Source organism: Prionailurus viverrinus, chromosome B1, assembly GCF_022837055.1.
Source record: "Prionailurus viverrinus isolate Anna chromosome B1, UM_Priviv_1.0, whole genome shotgun sequence".
NCBI classification, from domain to species: Eukaryota; Metazoa; Chordata; class Mammalia; order Carnivora; family Felidae; genus Prionailurus; species Prionailurus viverrinus.
The window spans coordinates 122,738,101-122,756,032 of NC_062564.1; the positions used below are offsets into that span (position 1 = coordinate 122,738,101).

At 35.3% G+C, this 17,932-nt stretch overlaps 1 protein-coding gene across 1 annotated transcript in view; it reads right to left on the reverse strand.

Moving 5' to 3' along the window:
- Positions 1 to 17,932, reverse strand: part of MTTP (microsomal triglyceride transfer protein) — a 59,218-nt gene that overhangs the window by 38,590 nt on the left and 2,696 nt on the right. The window contains exons 2-3 of the mRNA XM_047855754.1: positions 2,248 to 2,435; positions 799 to 942 (exon numbers count right to left, since the gene is read on the reverse strand). Of these exons, the coding sequence (XP_047711710.1) occupies positions 799 to 942 (144 nt within the window). The 5' untranslated portion in view covers positions 2,248 to 2,435. The remainder of the gene's footprint in view (positions 1 to 798; positions 943 to 2,247; positions 2,436 to 17,932) is intronic.

Consider the following 17,932-nt stretch of genomic DNA (forward strand, 5'->3'; position numbering starts at 1 on the left):
TTTTCTACTTTGGTAACTAAAACTGAGTGTACATCTTTACAGATACATTTTTATGTACATCAATATAATATCTCTACTTTTCATAAACCCACATATGTCATGCCTAGTATTTCACTGATCACAGTTTCTTCTCAGTTACAAACATATTAAGACCATTGTAATAGATCACAATCAAACCATAAGTAATGCACACTTACAGAATTTTCTGAGCAAATTTACAAATGGATGTTATAGTGTTCATTCTTTAATATATAAAATACTTTTCAAAGTCATTGTTTTTAAATAACCTCTAAGTACTTTTTTAAAACACCAACTCTACCTTAGGAATGACATGCCCTTTCAAAAGCTTCAATTTTGTGCATTAGCCAGATACTGATAGTCTCATGAGTTAATATCATTTATCAAATGAAGCTAGATCATTCCATTCTCACAATTTGTCTGCTTTCCTGAATGATGTACACAATCATCTGTGATGACCTAATGTGTTACAATATCTTTCTAATCCTTCCTAATAAGGAATATACCTTTTAATAGTGCCTCTCAATAAACAAATACTTGATTCTATTCTAAAAATTTTCATAAAAATAAGAAACAAATGGCTAGAAAATATAAGTGAATTCAACGCCTTGATTGACTTCTGAAGCATTTAGTTTGCAACCTCTACTTATCAGTTCTTGAAAAAATTCCATTTACTATAAAAGTAGTGATATCATGATCATTTCAATGTAATAACTACAGAAGGAAGGAAAAATTTGAAGTAGGAGAAAAAAGATGTGGGACCCCCAAAATCACTTTTACCTTTCCATGGATTAGATGAAGGAGCACAGGTCTTTGTAAAGCTTCCAAGTTTTCCTTTCTTATGATTTTGGGTGGATTTTTTCCTTTGAAAATGCTCTTCTCTCCTCTCTGCTGATTCACATTTTCAACATTTACGTCTTTCATCTGGAAACATGGAAAGAAACATGTTAGAAAAACTTGCTATCTCTATTTCCATCATAGTCTTTTAGAAAATAAAATGCTAAAGCAATAAACAGGGTTGGCCATAACTTATTCTGTTGCTTTTCAATTCATGATTCATAGGACTTAGCCATTAACTTTAAAATAATGGAGAAGTCACATGAAAATTAGGTTTTTGAATTAGGTAAAAATACTGATACTTTAATAAATCTGTGAATTCAGGTTTGTAATAATCATGACTGAAAGGTAGCTCTTTTTTGTCACTGTCACTTTCCTTATTCATTTTGACTATTGCTGTCTGCCTGGTCTCCTCACTTTCTTTACCATTTTTTGGAAAGGAATCCTGTCCCATTGTATTTCACTTGTATATACAAAATCAAAGATGAACAGTCTGATTACTGAACAAGGAGGTACATAATGTTTTCTGCAGAATAGTTTACTGTTCTATTAAGAAATGGTTTAGAGAGGTGGATGATGAAGTTTTGAGCCAACCTGGAAGTCACAACAGCTATTAGAGACATCCAAAGAAGCAAAGATCACTTGATACATGTATTGCAATGACACCTCATTATAAAGTTTATCAACAACTACTTATCAGTTATAATGGAACAAATCTTGGTCCCGTGTACCTGCTTCACACCAACACGTAGAAGAATAACAGACTTTACTAGAGAAATCTATTGCCTTTAGGCCTTTGAAAGCAAATATGGAATCACCATATATTAAAACTGAAAGAGGTCTCAGAGACCATATGATTTGACCTCCTTTCTCAACACATAAATCTAAACTGTCATAATTGACCAAATACGGCCATGCAGGAGAGCACCTGGCTCTTTCCTCAGGAAGAACACAGAATGGGTTCACTTCCTCATTGGTACTTCCGTTATATGGAGGCACTCAGGAAAATTGAGAGGTTCCAATATTATCTCCTCCTTCAGTGAAAGTAGTCTTAATTGTTTTTCACATGACATGGATTCTAGACTCCTCACTCCTAGAACATTTCAACTGGTTATAGTTTAATGTGCCTATTAGTGAGAAATATAGACCTGGACATCATACCATAGTTACTCACTAGCATATGCCTTCTTTTGCTTGCTTCAACAACTTAGAAAGACCAGATTACTTTTTATTGGCAAAAACTCCAAAACTGTAGATCTATTTATTTTAGTGATAGATAACAAAGTAAAGGGATATATAACCAAGAGCACAAAACAATTGCTCTCAAATGATAACATTTCTCAAAGACTTTGCTGACATCTAATCTTTGCATGCCTGGTAGAAAATACCTACTGTGATTTGGATCAGTTGGTCATCATCGCCATCAGGATTCCTCCACAGTAAGACGACATCCACATTAGATGAAATTCGGTAGCCTACACTGTCTTGGAGTTTTCCTTTGCCCCGATCAAGAAGAACTTCAGTGGAATATGTGAGTTTGTACAGACGGTCATTATTTAATGAGAGACCGGTTGTGTGACCTGCATAAAGATTGTGACACAAGTCAAATCTCAGTTGTAAGGTACTTGTCATGCCATGGAGTGTGCTATCTTGCCATCAATGCATTCCTTGTCCAGCATAGTGCTGCCTAGTGGGAACTTAGTAATATTTGCTAAATGAAAGATGGTTCTATTCTCCATTTGCTGAAATCACTGACTTGAACAACAACAAAAAGAACAACTAACAAACAAACTTCCATTTCAGAACAGACATTAATTTGTATCCTTTATCAATAATCAGATGATCTAAATATCGCTCTGGTTGAACTATAGAACAGTTTTTTTAAGGAAATGTCATTGCATTGCTTTTAATTATATGAATGTGATTTCTCTTCTCTCTCCAGCTTTATTGAGGTAAGATGAATATGATTCCAGGTAGAGGTTTAGCCAGGAATTGCTTTACAAAATTAATAAAAACTATTTGTAACTAATATATCATTTCAGTGCAACAGATCAATGCCAAGGTAATTTTAGGGGTTAGAAGGCAGTTCCTTAAATTGGATATTTTGAATATTTAAAGACTATCCCCCCCAATGCAATTAACTCTACTAATTACAGTAAAAATATTATAGTTTATTTAATTATAGTAAACTTTTAGTACAAAGGTACATTTCAAGGTTATACATACGTAATTTTAAATTAGCTATTCCTGAAGAAAATAATGTTTTACTACACAAGATTTTAGTACCAGTTTTAATTTAGCATCGGCAGCTTAATGTCAAATAGTATAGTGAGCCAAAATAATTGATATATGAGGCAGTTTACACATTGTCTAATTCAGCTTACCTTAACCCAAAGAAATGTGACACAGGAGGATCAAATCTTTACCAGAGATGATTTGAAGTTTATGGTCATGCAAACCCTCTGTGTATTTTCTATCTATGGCTCATAGGACATAGTCAAAAAAGATTTCAGTATACATTTTTCCTCAGTGCTAATGGGGTTGCATTGCCTAGTGAACTATAATAAGCAACCATAAGTTTTTCTTCCCTCAGGAAATATGCGTATGGAGGGAGGGTGAGGAAAGGAAGTTCAAATGAGTAGGCCAGAAGAGAGGCAGCTGAGAAAGAAAACAAAGTTACTTTGCAAAGCCAAAAATTAAGAAAACTTCTGAAGTCTACTGTCTCCATCATCTACTGTAGTGTCTCCTGTTGAGAGGAAAAAAAATGGTCAAAACACATGGTCTCAGGGCATCTGGGTGGCTCAGTCAGATAAATGTCCGACTTCGGCTCAGGTCATGATCTCTCAGTCAGTGAGTTCAAGCCCCGTGTCAGGCTCTGTGCTGACAGCTCAGAGCCTGGAGCCTGCTTTGGATTCTGTGTCTCCCTCTCTCTCTGCCCCTCCCCCACTCCCTCCCTCTCTCTCTTTCAGATAAATGAACCTTAAAAAAATTTTTAATTAAAAAAACACATTGTCTCTAATAAACTGTTCAATGTGCTTTATGTACATTAACTTCTTTAATTCTCACAAAACCCAGTGGGGTAAGTACCATTATTAGTCTCCTTTTATAGATAAGGAAACCGAAGGGCATAGAGATTATACATTTTCCCCAAGATGACCCAGACAGTTAGTGATAGAGTCGGGATTTGAACCCAGGCTGTCTGGCTCTAGAGACCATGCTCTTGCCTGTACTACACACAACTAAACCTTTAGGTTGAACTCTTCTCCATTCCTAGGGAGGGAGCTAGGAATTCACTCATACATCCAACAAGGATGGACTGAGCACCTGGGTGGTAGGCACTTTTCTAAGCTCTGGGGCTGTACTAATTAATAAGCAGACAAAATGTCTGCCTTTGTGGAGCTTACATTTAAATGAGGAGATGAGCAATAAAAAAGTATATAAGCATATTAGAAATGTTAGAAGTGCTAATGAAGAAAAATGAAACAGGAAAGGGAATGGGAATGCTGAGGGAAAGAGCTTTGTGAGAAGGTAATAGTCTGGACAAAGGCTTTAGGCCACATGCATATCTGTGGGAAGGGCATCCCTTCTATCTCCATGCTTACACCTGCCCCAGCCCTCCACACACATAGACAGAATAGCAAGTTTAAAGGCCCTAAGGAGAGAGCAGCGCAGGTGTAATGGAGGAACAGCAGGGAGGCCAAAGAGGCCAGAATTCAGTGAAAGACACTACAGAAGATGAGGTCAAAAAGGAAAGTTTTGGGTGGTGAAGTTATATATTTTGACAAACCTTCAAAGCAAGGGGATACAGAGACAAGGAACAGGGATCTAGAAAAGCTAGAAGGAAGTGTGGGAAGGGAGTATCCAAGAGTATACATACAAACATACACTGTGTCCAAGCAGCAAATCAGGCAGAACCTCAGGTATAAGATACAGAAGACAAAAAAAAAAGTCAGGAAAGGGGCACCCGGGTGGCTCAGTTGGCTGAGTGTCTGGCTCTTGATTTCAGCTCAGGTCATGATCCTGGGGTTGTGAGATCAAGGCCCATGTTGTGGAGAGAAATTCTCCCTCTCTCTCCCTTTGTCCCTCTCCCCTGCTCACATGTTCTCTCTCTCTCTCTCTCTCTCTCTCTCTCTCTGTCTCTCTCTCTCTGTCTCTCTCTCATGATAATAATAAAAAAAAGTCAGGAAAAACCCTGGAGGAGATAAAGTCTATGACTACCTCTTGCCTCCCCTACCTCAACCTCTTCCACATTTTAACTGGGGACACTGCTACAGGTTCAAACATTGATTTTCTGATCAGGAAAGACATTTTGGCCAGAGAGCCTTCTTTTTATCATGCCTATCGAATTCCACAGAGGGCATAAAGGAAATAACATGTCTTATCTAATCCTCACAGCAATTCTGAAAGGTAAGCATTATAGACAGCTGAGAAAAGCTGACTCTGCTCTCAACCCAACATAGCAGATAGAATGCAGAATTTGATGTTTAAATTTACTAAGACCCAAGTTTTGTGGGCTACATAAAGATATCTTCTGGTTAAAATAACTATGAAAAGTTTGTAGGAAGGTAGCCTCTCTTAAATTTTAAAGATTTCCAAAGTATTATGTTGATCATTTTTTCCTTGCTCTTACTTTACCAGTCAAAAGAATGTGATAGCAGACAATATATAATAGATCAGAACTTGACTATGATGTGGAAATGATAAAGCATAGGAAAGAATAGGCCTTGTTCTAGATCTTTTTCCTACCTCTTGAAACAAGAGATGAAACCTCAAATGATTCAAATAAGTGAATCATGCTGTAATATTGTCCCTGTTATCCTTTCCTCTTTGATTAGTGTTTCTCTGTTCATGTTATTCAGAGATCTGGCAACACTGGCGATGGGAGCATGTTCTGTTTATACTGCTGACTTACTTCTTTCTCAGGATGTTACTCTATAGAGTATACGGGATGGCATTTTTTGAAACCAAATTTAGACAAAACCTCTTCAACATGTCCCTTCAAATGCATTTAAAAATTTTAAGTGACTTAAAAGCACCAAAACTCTTGGTTTTCAACCTGTAAAGAAATATCTTAAAATATGTATTTTGAAACAGGTAAATTCAAGGTGAGACTTAAAGGCGCATGCAACAGTGGTAAGGGTAGGCAATGGAATTGAGGATTCCAACAGAAAACTCTAAGACAAAATGTAAAAGAGTAGGATGAAGGACAAGGGAAAAAGATTGGAAGATGTGATTGATGTGAATGGACTGAAAAGTCCTGACTCAAGTCCCTGGGTCAGGCCAGGGACTTGAGAGCAAGACTGGAAGTAAAGGAATCGGTCGTGTTCAGAGATAACAAGATTAATAAACAGAACGCTCATGCCTAGGTTAGCAAAAGTAAAAGCACACCCGAAGAATGCACTGAAAATAGATACACCATTACAAAATATGATTGAGAAAAAGTAGGGGAAACTTGAGTCTTTAGGACATTCATACTCAGCCTATCTCTTCTAAATAGACCCTCATCTGTACGAATCTCACCCACCTTCTCTCAGTCCAACCTCTGCTCAATATCTGCCCAGATCTGGGCATTTGCCAAACAGTTGCATTTATAATTAAATATAACATGGGTGTTGAGGTGATACATGAGATCCCCAAATTTATCATGGCCTGATTTTAAAATAGACTTTCACAAGGAGTTTGTTTCTTAAATGTCAATCATTACAGAAGGCAAGGAATCTATAATAAAATCATGGTACTGTAATACAAAAAGTTATCACATTCAGGTAGAGAGAGAGCTGTCAAGTCCTATACTTTTTATTTATGATATTTGGTATAGGTAGCTTGTACTGTGAAGCTAATGATGCTTAAGCTTTGGGGCCCTCACTTGCCCAAGCTCCTTCCAAGATCTTGTGCAATGTGCACACATGCCATATCTTTTCTTTCAGTAACATTTGCAAAAGTAAGGTATTTTTGCAATTTTTTCTCAAGATGCCCCCTAAATTGCATAAGCTTCAGGTTCTAAAACTCTGGATTCGCCACTGAGTTTGTACACAACACATGGTAGCTATCTGTCATATTTTAAACCATATTTCCTGTATGTCATTGTCGTGTATGTTGTGTGTGTGTGTTTCAGTCATTATAACTGCATGTATTCGAAAACACCAAGTTATCCATTTTTTTTCCTTTATAGAGTAGAAAAAAATAGAAGTATATAATAACTACCATAGTTCAATTATTTTTCTCAAAATAATAAGGGTATTAGGCTTGATATTATGGTGTATAAATCCCTCATATTTCAAATACTCTACAATTCATTTGGCAGATAGTAGCAAGTAAGGACTGTATTTTTAAATACTAAACACTTTAGAAACTGGTGTTTTAAGAAACTAAAGAAATCTTTAGTTCAAGAAACTAAAGTGTTATTTGCTTAAGTAAAATAATTTAAATTTAGCCCTGCGTTTTTCTGCTTCAATAACAAATACTGTCTTCTCTCCTCATGTGGAAATTTTCCACACGAGAAATCTTGAGACAAATTTCACTTATGAAAATATAATTATCCCAAAAGGGCTTTAGAAGTTTAATGTGAATTGTTTTGTATCACTTAGTATACATAGTTATTAAAACTGGACCCTATCATGCATGCTAAGTGATGTGTTAGATCAACTGGTTTTGACAGTGTATCCTCGTAAGAGACTCTAAAAGTGTTTATTTTACAGGTGCAACATTTAGAAATCCAAGGAGTTTGTTTACATTCTGGTTGATTTAAAAGAAGATTCCATAATAATACATTTCATTCAGTTTTTAGAAATCATCCCATAAACCATCATAAACCATCTGATAAACCATCATAAAATATGTTTGTTCTGAAAGGTATACAATTCATATGTATTTTTAAAAATCAACTTTATCTTAAAGTAGAAACTACAACTAGCAACACTATTAATCCAAAGACAATAAGTCTTATTTCTTAAATCAATACCATGTAGTTTTATTTTCTTTAATTCACCACTTATGATAATCCTCACTTTTGAATGGCAATGCAATTAAATACATACTTTACTATTTCATTCATAATTCTTTGGCAAATCAAATGCCTGTTTCCTTGAGCCTAATGCTTCTTGATGTCACATTGCTAAGCAACTAGAAGAAAATTTAAAAACTGATTTTTTAAAATCCTCTTTTACAATTCAAATGAAGGAGCTGCATTCAGTGAGTGACCAACAGCAGCAGGTAACAATAGCTGGCATTTCTTTTCTCCCTTTTAAAAATAGACCATGAATGAGACATTGAAGCAAGGAGCACATTAGTCTAAGGGACTGAAACTAAAAGGGACCTCTGTTTCCTTAATGTATGTAGGAATTTGAATTTGATTTTCATTCCAATCCAGTCATGCCTTCACAAGTATTCCAAAGTTTTGTAGTTTTGAAGACGATTTAGTTAGAAACTCTTTCACTGTTCACACACACACACACACACACACACACACTTTTTCCTCTCAGTGATTAAAATTATAGTTAAGCAAACGGTGACACAAACTTACCTTTAACAGAGGCTGAATATGAGGAAATGAAGCAGAGAAAAAGCACAGCAAGAAGAATCATATTGACTAGCTACCCTCTAATGCATCCAGTTCCCAGCCAGGAGTCACTGAGAAGTGGACTCTTCTGGTGGCAATGAGGGAGTGACCCTCCTCAGAACCTGCAACAAGCGTGTTTATCTTTGGGGAAAGGTCAGATTCCAAACTCCAAAATGAGGACCTAAGTTCACCAAAGAACTCACTATTAATGATTAAACTTAGGTGGGCTGCAGTTTTCAGTTTCTCACTCTTTTTACTTTTTTTTTACTCAAGAAGGAAAATCAAGAAAATGTTCACTTTTGAGAGCTAAACCAGTCTGCCTTCCTATAAATTCAGAAGTGCTTAAGGACATTTGAGAACAACTGGTAGTGATGCTTTTTGGCTCAATACACAATAATCATCATGCCTATATTAAGTGCTTATCTGTACATTTGGCCACATTGTGTGGGAGGGGGACAAGGATTCTCAAACTAAGCTAAACTCAATTGAATTTTATTATGTCTTTTATGGTCATCTTGGAATTTTTTTATACTATTTGTATGCTGTTATTTAAAAATCACTCTGAATTTTATAATTTATTTAAACATTTTTAGGTTGTACCACCACCAATCACTTCAAAAATCATGTTACAGTACATAGAACTTTCAGTTTTGAAAACTAGATGGTTCTTTTTATATGTGAAACTAATGGGGTTGTAGCAAATCAGCATTGTCTATCATTAACATGTGAGCCTATCAAATGAGGATATTACAGTAGACATCTAGCTATTTCTGTGACAAGAAACACTTGTCTAAGTCCTCAGACTGGCTAGCTGGAGTCCCCTATGCTTTCTGAATCTCATTTCTAGGAAGAAATTCAGAGGGGGAATTCCAGCCCTTAGCACTTTTGCTACAGAAAATTCATTAGGAAAGTTTTCTAGAATTAAAGTGAATATTCTAGTATGGCTATGACCATACTAACTGAACTAACTCTTGTCCTTGAAAACTCCTGTGAGAAACCTGCTAGGAATAAAATCTACTAAAATGAGGTGGTTTTGGGAGGCATTATGGGGATGTTTTGGCAGGGAATCAAATACTTGTGAAGGGCTATTTGAATGAAAATATTATAAGTAAGTAAATATTGTAAGTATATGAAAATACTTACAGCCATGTTTAAGTATAAAACAGGTTCTTAAAGTTTCTATCCTCTTTCTCAAAACCCTTTTCTAGAATTCTAACCTTAAGCTTACATCTTTTAGACAACTCAGATAAGAGACAACTAACTTAATAGAGTCACAAAATGAAATATAAACTTTAAACATCTCTGAAGCTAAGCATATTACCTCTTGAAATCTATTTTTGTATAAAGAACTGAGAGATGAAAATTGTTTGTCTTTATCATCTATTGCGATTAGAATTTTATTTGCTACCATAAGTTTCATATATAAATAATGGCTAAATGTTTAAAATAAACATTTCAAAAATAAAATATTTGGCTGTGACTATCGCCTTAAAATTATAAATATTAAGTTTTCCTGGGGTAAACAGAAAAGGCCATTCTTAGAAAAATGTTTGTTGAAAAAATAAGTTTTTATGAATAACAGGAATTCTAAACACAAGGTAATGTGGAAATGCTTTGTTGCTTTACATTTAAATAGATTTCTATGTGCTCCACAATTTCTGCATTACATACATAGTGATATGCAGCCTTTAGACTCACCTAAACTTGCTATATTTATTTATTTATATAAAAGACTGGTTTAAATCATATGTGATTCTATGATAACTGTCTTTTGTATTTCCATTTGAGGCTCACAGTTACATAGACCTTTAATGTTTGTGGTTAGACTATGTGATGCATGATACGTGTCTCTTTGGGTAAAGTACCATTTGTTGTCAAACGTTTACCAGAGTCCAACCAATAAAAGACACATCACTATTGCCTAATAAAATAAATGCTGTTTCATTCAAGCATTTGCTTTGGACTAGAACGCTTCTATGAATCACACTATTAAATAGTCATTTCAGCATAGAATGTTCAAAGAAGCCTGTTTCTGCCGGTAATAAATAATATCATCGTTCTATATTTTGCTTAGAACTTTCACTTTGTACAAAGACATCTGAAAGACTTAAGGTTGTTTCACCAAAAATAAAGTAAGAATGCCAAACTCTTTCCATATTCGGTGAATTCTGTATACCGAAGAAGAGGCACACTCCTCTATAGCTCGGTTGATCAAGTAAAGCAAACATAGTATAATACATGTGGAAGGTATCTCCCCAAACTCATCTCTTATTTTACATGCATGTGAAGCAGGACCAGAGCATAGCACAGTATAAAAATAACAAGAGCTATCATCTATGAAACAATTACTATGTATAATAAACTATGCTGAGCACTTTAGATTTTTTATTGTACATCCTAACAATCAATTTACATATTAGAAAAATGAGGCTTGGATTAATTTGGTAAAAATGACTTAAGAAATATGGAAAAACAAACCCTAAAACCTAATCATTGTTCTCCTTTAAAAATATTAAAGATAGGATGCAGAAAACTTGATTTCTTAAGAATGACAGAGAATTATTAATTGGGACTGTCACTAACTTTGGTAAATCCACCACAATTTTGTACAGAGGCTAACAGGGCACTTGATTGTTGTGTTTAAATGTTCCAGCCTGAACATACAGGGGAAAAAACTGATCTGTGCTAACGAGACCAAAAATCAAACAATAGATGTTAAAACAATTCTCTTGCAATGAAATTCTATTGGTAGTACTTGACACTGGAATATCTGCTATACACCTATTTTGCAGTGATAAATAAGAAACTATGACATAAAGATGAATTACTAATTCCAAAGTGCAGTTGTGTTTCTGTTGAGTATCAGAGGTTGTTAGGAGTTAACTCATTTTCATAGATTGGAAGATAAATGAACTTCACACGCTAGAGGTTGGAAGGAAATGTATTACCCTACCAGATATAGATACAGTAAGTCAGGCTATATGAAAGCTGTTAGAGGGGGGGAAAGTCTTTATAACATTATAACACTTTACTCTGTTCTTAGAAAAAAACCATGGCATTAATGGGAAAAAACCGTAAAAGGACACTTCAAATACCCCAAAGTGGTCATAATAAAGTCTAACAGCATTTTCGATTCAGTGACGGAGTTAGAATTTTCAAGATCCTGCATAAAATAATTTTGTTAGATTGAGAATACTCTTATGATGTGATGATCTCTTTTATACCAATGCAAAATTATAGGAGAGTATATAAACTATTTTAAAAGGTATACTTTAAGAATTCTTTGAAAAAATAAAAACCGAAGTGCCTAACACTAAATGCCTTTCTTTAACAAGAATAAACTTGAGACTTAGGTTTGAAACATTTGAAATCTCCAAAAAGGATAGCAATTTTTCCAAAATGAAGTTATTAAACAAACTTTACCTTCATCCCCACCTCCAGACACACACATATTTGACAACAAAAACAAAATCTTTAAGTGTCAATAACAGTCACCCAGAGGGGAATCTAACTTTACATTATCTTTAGCCACAAAACCCCGGAATTTCTAGCATTTAAAGGAGAGAATTGATGACTCTCTTTCAGTAGACTACTATAAAGACAACAAAATTTATTATTTTTTTAACGTTTTTATTTATTTTTGAAAGAGAGAGACAGAGCACAAGTGAGGGAGGAAGAGAGAGAAGGAGACACAGAACCCGAAGCAGGCTCCAGGCTCTGAGCTGTCAGCCCAAAACCCGACACGGGGCTCGAACTTACAAACTGTGAGATCATGACCTGAGCCAAAGTCGGACGCTTAACCGACTGAGCCAGCCAGGCACCCCAAAAGACAACAAAATTTAAATTTGGATCATGATGACTGATTTTAATTACCAAGACAGTCCAGAGATTTCCCATATAGCCTATACCAAGGCATTCCTATTATTATCTTACATTATTGTGGTAGATTTGTTAATTAAAAAAACAATATTGATACATTATTATTAACTAAAATACATACAGGCATACCTCATTCTATTGCACTTCACCTTACTGTGCTTTGAAGATCAAACTGGTGCCATTTTTCCAATAGCATTTGCTCACTCTGTGACTCTGTGTCCCATTTTGGTAATTCTTGCAATATTTCAAACTTTTTCATTATTATATTTGTTATGGAGATCTGTGACCAGTGATCTTTGATGTTACTCTTGTAGTTGTTTTAGGGCACCACAAACCACATCCATATAAGATGGAGAATTTAATAAACATGTGTGTGTGTTCTGAATGCTCCACTGACTGGCCATTCCTCCATCTTTTCCATCTCCTTTGGCCTCCTTATTCCTTGAGTCACAATATTGAAATTAGGTCAGATGATAGCCCTACAACAGCCTCTAAATGTTCAAGTGAAAGGAAGGATCACAAGTCTCTCATGTTAAATAAAAAGCTGCAAATGATTAAGCGTAGTGAGAAACGCATGTTGAAAGTCAAGATAGGCCAAAAGCGAGGACTCTGGTGCCAAACAATTAGCCAACTTGTGAATGCAAAGGCAAAGTTCTTGAAGGAAATTAATATTAAAATTATTTCACTGAACACACGAATGGTAAGAAAGTGAAACAGTCTTCTTGCAGATATGAAGAAAGGTTGAGTGTTCTAGATAGAAGATCAAATCAGCCACAACATTCCCTCATGCTAAAGCTTAATCCAGGGCAAGGCCCTCTTTTTAATTCTCTGAAGGGTGAGAAAGGTGAGGAAACTGCAGAATTTGAAGCTAAAACAGAAAAATATGAAGAAAAGTTTGAAGCTAGCCGAGGTTGGTTCATGAGGTTTAAAGAAAGGAGTCACCTCCATAACATTAGTGCAAGGTAAAGCAGCAAGTGCTCATGTAGAAGCTACAGAAAGTTCTCCAGAAGATGTAGCTAAGATAATTCATGAAGGTGGCCACACTAAATAATAGATCCTCAATGTGGAAAAAGCAGAATATGCCATATTAATCATCATCTCAAATGTTCAAAGGACAGGCTGACTGTCTTCTTAAGGGCTAACGCAGCTTGTGACTTTAGGTTGAAGCCAGTGCTCATTTGCCATTCAAAAGATCCTGGGGCCCTTAAGAATCATGCTAAAAAAATAAAATAAAAATAAAAAATAAAGAATCATGCTAAATCTCCTCTGCCTGTGCTCTATCAATGAAACAACAAAGTCTGGATGATAGCACATCTGTTTAAAACATGGTATCCTAAATACTTTAAGCCCACTATTGTGACTTACTGGTCAGAAGACTTCCTTTCAAAATATTATGGCTCACTGACAATGCACCTGGTCACCCAAGAGCTCTGATGGAGCTGTACAATGAGATTCATGTTGTTTTAATCACCACTAACACAATATCTATTCCACAGCCTGTGGATCAAGGAGTAATTTCAACTTTCAAGTCTTATTATTTAAGAAATGCATTTCATAAGGGACACTTGGGTGGCTCAGTCGGTTGAGTGTCCAGCTTTGGCTCAGCTCATGATCTCGTGATTCATGGGTTCAAACCCCACGTCAGGCTCTGTGTTGACAGCTCAGAGCCTGGAGCCTGCTTCAGGTTCTATGTCTCCCTCTCTTTCTCCCCCTCCCCCCCCCCTCTCGAAAATAAACATTCAAAAAAAAAAAGAAATACATTTCATAAGGCTATAGCTGCCATAGCTCTGATGGATCTGAACAAAGCCAATTAAAAACCTTTTGGAAAATATTCGCCAATCTAGATGCCATTAAGAACATCTGTGATTCATGGGAAGAGATCAAAATATCAACATCAAAAGGAGTTTGGAAGAAGTTGACTCCAATCCTCAGGGAGTACTTTGAAGTGTTTAAGACTTCAGTGAAGGAAGTAAATACAGATATGGTAGAAACAGCAAGAGAACTAGAAGTGGAGCCTGAAGATGTAACTGGATTTGTGACTGGATTGTTGCAATGTCATGATAAAACCATAACAGGTGAAAAGTTGCATTTTATGGGTGAGCAAAGAAAGTGGTTTCCTGAAATGGAATCTACTCCTGGTAAAGATTGTTGAAATGACAATAAAAAATTTAGAATATTACATAAACTTAGTTAACAAAGCAGCAGGGTTTGAGAGGATTGACTCCAATTTTGAAAGAAGTGCTATTGTGGGTAAAATGCTATCAAACAGCATTTGCTGCGCATGAGCTGTAAGGCAATATCTCATTCCAGTTTGGATTTACCTTTCCCTGATGATTAGTGATGAAAAAGGTCTTCTCATGTGTCTGTTGGCCATCTGTATGTTTTCATGGGAAAAAAAATGTCTACTCAAGTCTTCTGCTCATGTTTAAATCAGGTTGTTTTTTTTGATATTAATTTGTGTGTGTTCTTTATATATTTTGGGTATTAACCTCTTATTGGATGTTTGACTTGCAAATATCTCCTCCCACTCAGTAAGTTGCCATTTCATTTTGTTGATGGTTTCCTTCACTGTTACAAAGTTTTTAGTTCAATGTAATCCCCCCCCCCCCCTTTTTTTAAAGCTTTTGTTGTCCTTGGACCAGGAGATGGGTCCAAAAAAAGTATTGGTAAGATTTATGTTTACAAGCTTCTTGCCTGTGTTTTCTTTTAGGAGTTCTATGGTTTCAGGGCTTATAATCAAGCTTTTAATCTATTTTTAATTTATCTTGTATACAGTGTAAGATAGTGGTCCAGTTTTCCCAACACCATTGATGGAAGAGACTATCTCTTCCCCAGTGAATATTTTTGCCCCCTTTGTTATAAATTAATTGACCATGTATGTGTGGGTTTATCTCTAGGCTGTATATTAAATTCCATTGATCTATACATCTGTTTCCATGTCAATACCATACTGCTTTGAATATTGTAGCTTTGTACTGTAGTATCAGGTAGTGTGATACTTCTGCCTTTGTTCTCCTTTTCAAGATTGCTTTGGCTATTCAGGATCATTTGTGGTTCCATACAAATTTTAGAATTATTTGTTCTAGTTCTGTGAAAAATGCCATTGATATTTCAGTGGGGACTGCATTGAATCTGTGGACTGTTTTGGGTAGTATGAACATTTTAACAATATTAATTCTTCCATACCATGAGCATGGCATATCACTCCATTTATCCATGTCATCTTCAATTTCTTTCATCAATGTCTTATAGGGTTCAGAGTATAGGTCTTTCACCTCCTTGGTTAAATTTATGCCTAGGTATCTTTTTTTTGGGGATGCAATTATAATGAGACTTTCTTAATTCCTCTGATAGTTATTAATGTACAAAATGCAACAGGTTTCTGCATATTAATTTTGTATCCTGTAACTTTACTGAATTTATTAGTTTTAAAAGATTTTTGCTCAAAAAAACTTTTAGCAGTTTTTTAATATATGAAATTTATTGTCAAATTGGTTTCCATACAACACCCAGTGCTCATCCCAAAAGGTGCCCTCTTCAATGCCCATCACCTACCCTTCCCTCCCTCCCACCCCCCCATCAACCCTCAGTTTGTTCTCAGTTTTTAAGAGTCTCTTATGCTTTGGCTCTCTCCCACTCTAACCTCATTTTTTTTTCCTTCCCCTCCCCCCATGGGTTTCTGTTAAGTTTCTCAGGATCCACATAAGATTTAAAACATATGGTATCTGTCTTTCTCTGTATGGCTTATTTCACTAAGCATCACACTCTCCAGTTCCATCCACGTTGCTACAAAGGGCCATATTTCATTCTTTCTCATTGCCACGTAGTACTCCATTGTGTATATAAACCACAATTTCTTTATCCATTCATCAGTTGATGGACATTTAGGCTTTTTCCACAATTTGGCTATTGTTGAGAGTGCTAGCATTTTCTATATATAGTAACATGACATCTGCAGGTTGTGACAGTTTTACTTCTTCCTTATCAATTTGGATGCCTTTTCTTTCTTTTTCTTGTCTGATTGCTGTGGCTAGGACTTCCAGTATTATGTTGAATAAAAGTGGTGAGAGTGGGCTTCCTTATCTTGTTCTTGATCTTAGAGGGAAAAGTTTTAGTTTTTCACACTAAGTATGATGTTAGCTGTGAGTCTGTCATATGTGGCCTTTATTATATTGAGGTATGTTCCTTCTATATCCACTTTGTTAAACATTTTTATCATAAATTGATATTGAATTTTGTTAATTGCTGCATTTATTGGGATGATAGGATTTTATCTTTTGTTTTATTAATCTAGTATATTCCATTGTTTGTAGATGTTGAATTATCCTTGCATCTCTAGAATAAATTCCACTTGATCATGAATTATGATCCTTTTAATGTATTATTGAATTTGGTTTACTAATACTTTGTTGAGAATTTTTGCATCTGTTTTGATCAGAAATGTTGGCCTGTATTACTATTATTACTATTATTATTATTGCTATTATTATTATTATTCTTTTTGACAGTGTCTTCGATTTTGGTATCAAGGTAATGCTGGCATCATAAAATAAGTTTGAAAGTATCCCTCCCTCTTCAATTTTTTTGGAATAACTTGAGAAGGATTGATACTAACTCTTTTTTAAATGTTTGGTAGAATTCAACTGTGAAGCTGCCTGGTCCTTGTTTTTTAAAGATTTTTTAAATTACTGATTCAATTTCATTACTTGTAATTGGTCTATTCAGATTTTTCTATTTCTTCATGATTCAGTTTTACAAGGTTCTATATTTCTGTGAATCTATCAATTTCTTATAGGTTCTCCAATATGTTGGCATACTTGTTCTAGTAGTCTCTAAGAAAAGTTTTTTTCTTTTCTTATTGCACTAACTAGGACTTCCAGTAAGATGGTTGAATATATATGTGTACTTTTAATATTCTGTATTCCTTTCTGAGTTCTGTCACTCTTCACATCTCTTCTCCAATCACTTTATTTCTCAGGGTTTTTTGTTTTGTTTTATGTTGTTTTACCTTTTATCTCTAAAATTTTTTTTCCTGTTTTGAAATATTGGGTTATATTTTTCATATGCTTTTTTCTACTTCATATTCTATTATAATAATTTAAAAAGGATTCAATAATGATCCTTTTGTCATATGTTTTTAAGCTAAGTGAATTATTCTTCACCTTTAAGAAAGAGAGGCAGGTATCATAGCTTTTCTAGCCTCATAGTTCTAAAGCTTCCTTTTCTCATGTTTTCATAAAATGACTTATATATCATTGTCATTTCTGAGCTCTGTCTCTTCCCTCTACTTTTATTTTGACCTGCATTTTTCTTTTCCTCTATTGTCCCTGTCCTGTTCAATTTGGATTTTACTCCCAGAAATTTCTTACTGTTGGGCTTTGTCCAAGAATGGACCTCAGCTTTATTAAGTTTGATGAGTTCATAAGCTCTATACCCCTCTAGCATTCTCAGACTTTCCTGCTCCTCCCTTTGTTACTCACCCTGAAATTACAGTCAACCAGTTTTACTTCTGATCTCATACTAGTCTCCCTTGCTTTTCAGTAAATAGCTGTTGGTAGTTTGGGGGTCCTCCCACTCTCATGGCCTTCAGATGCTCTGTGGTCTTCCCACTGTTTCCTCCTACACAGATGCTAAGTTGAT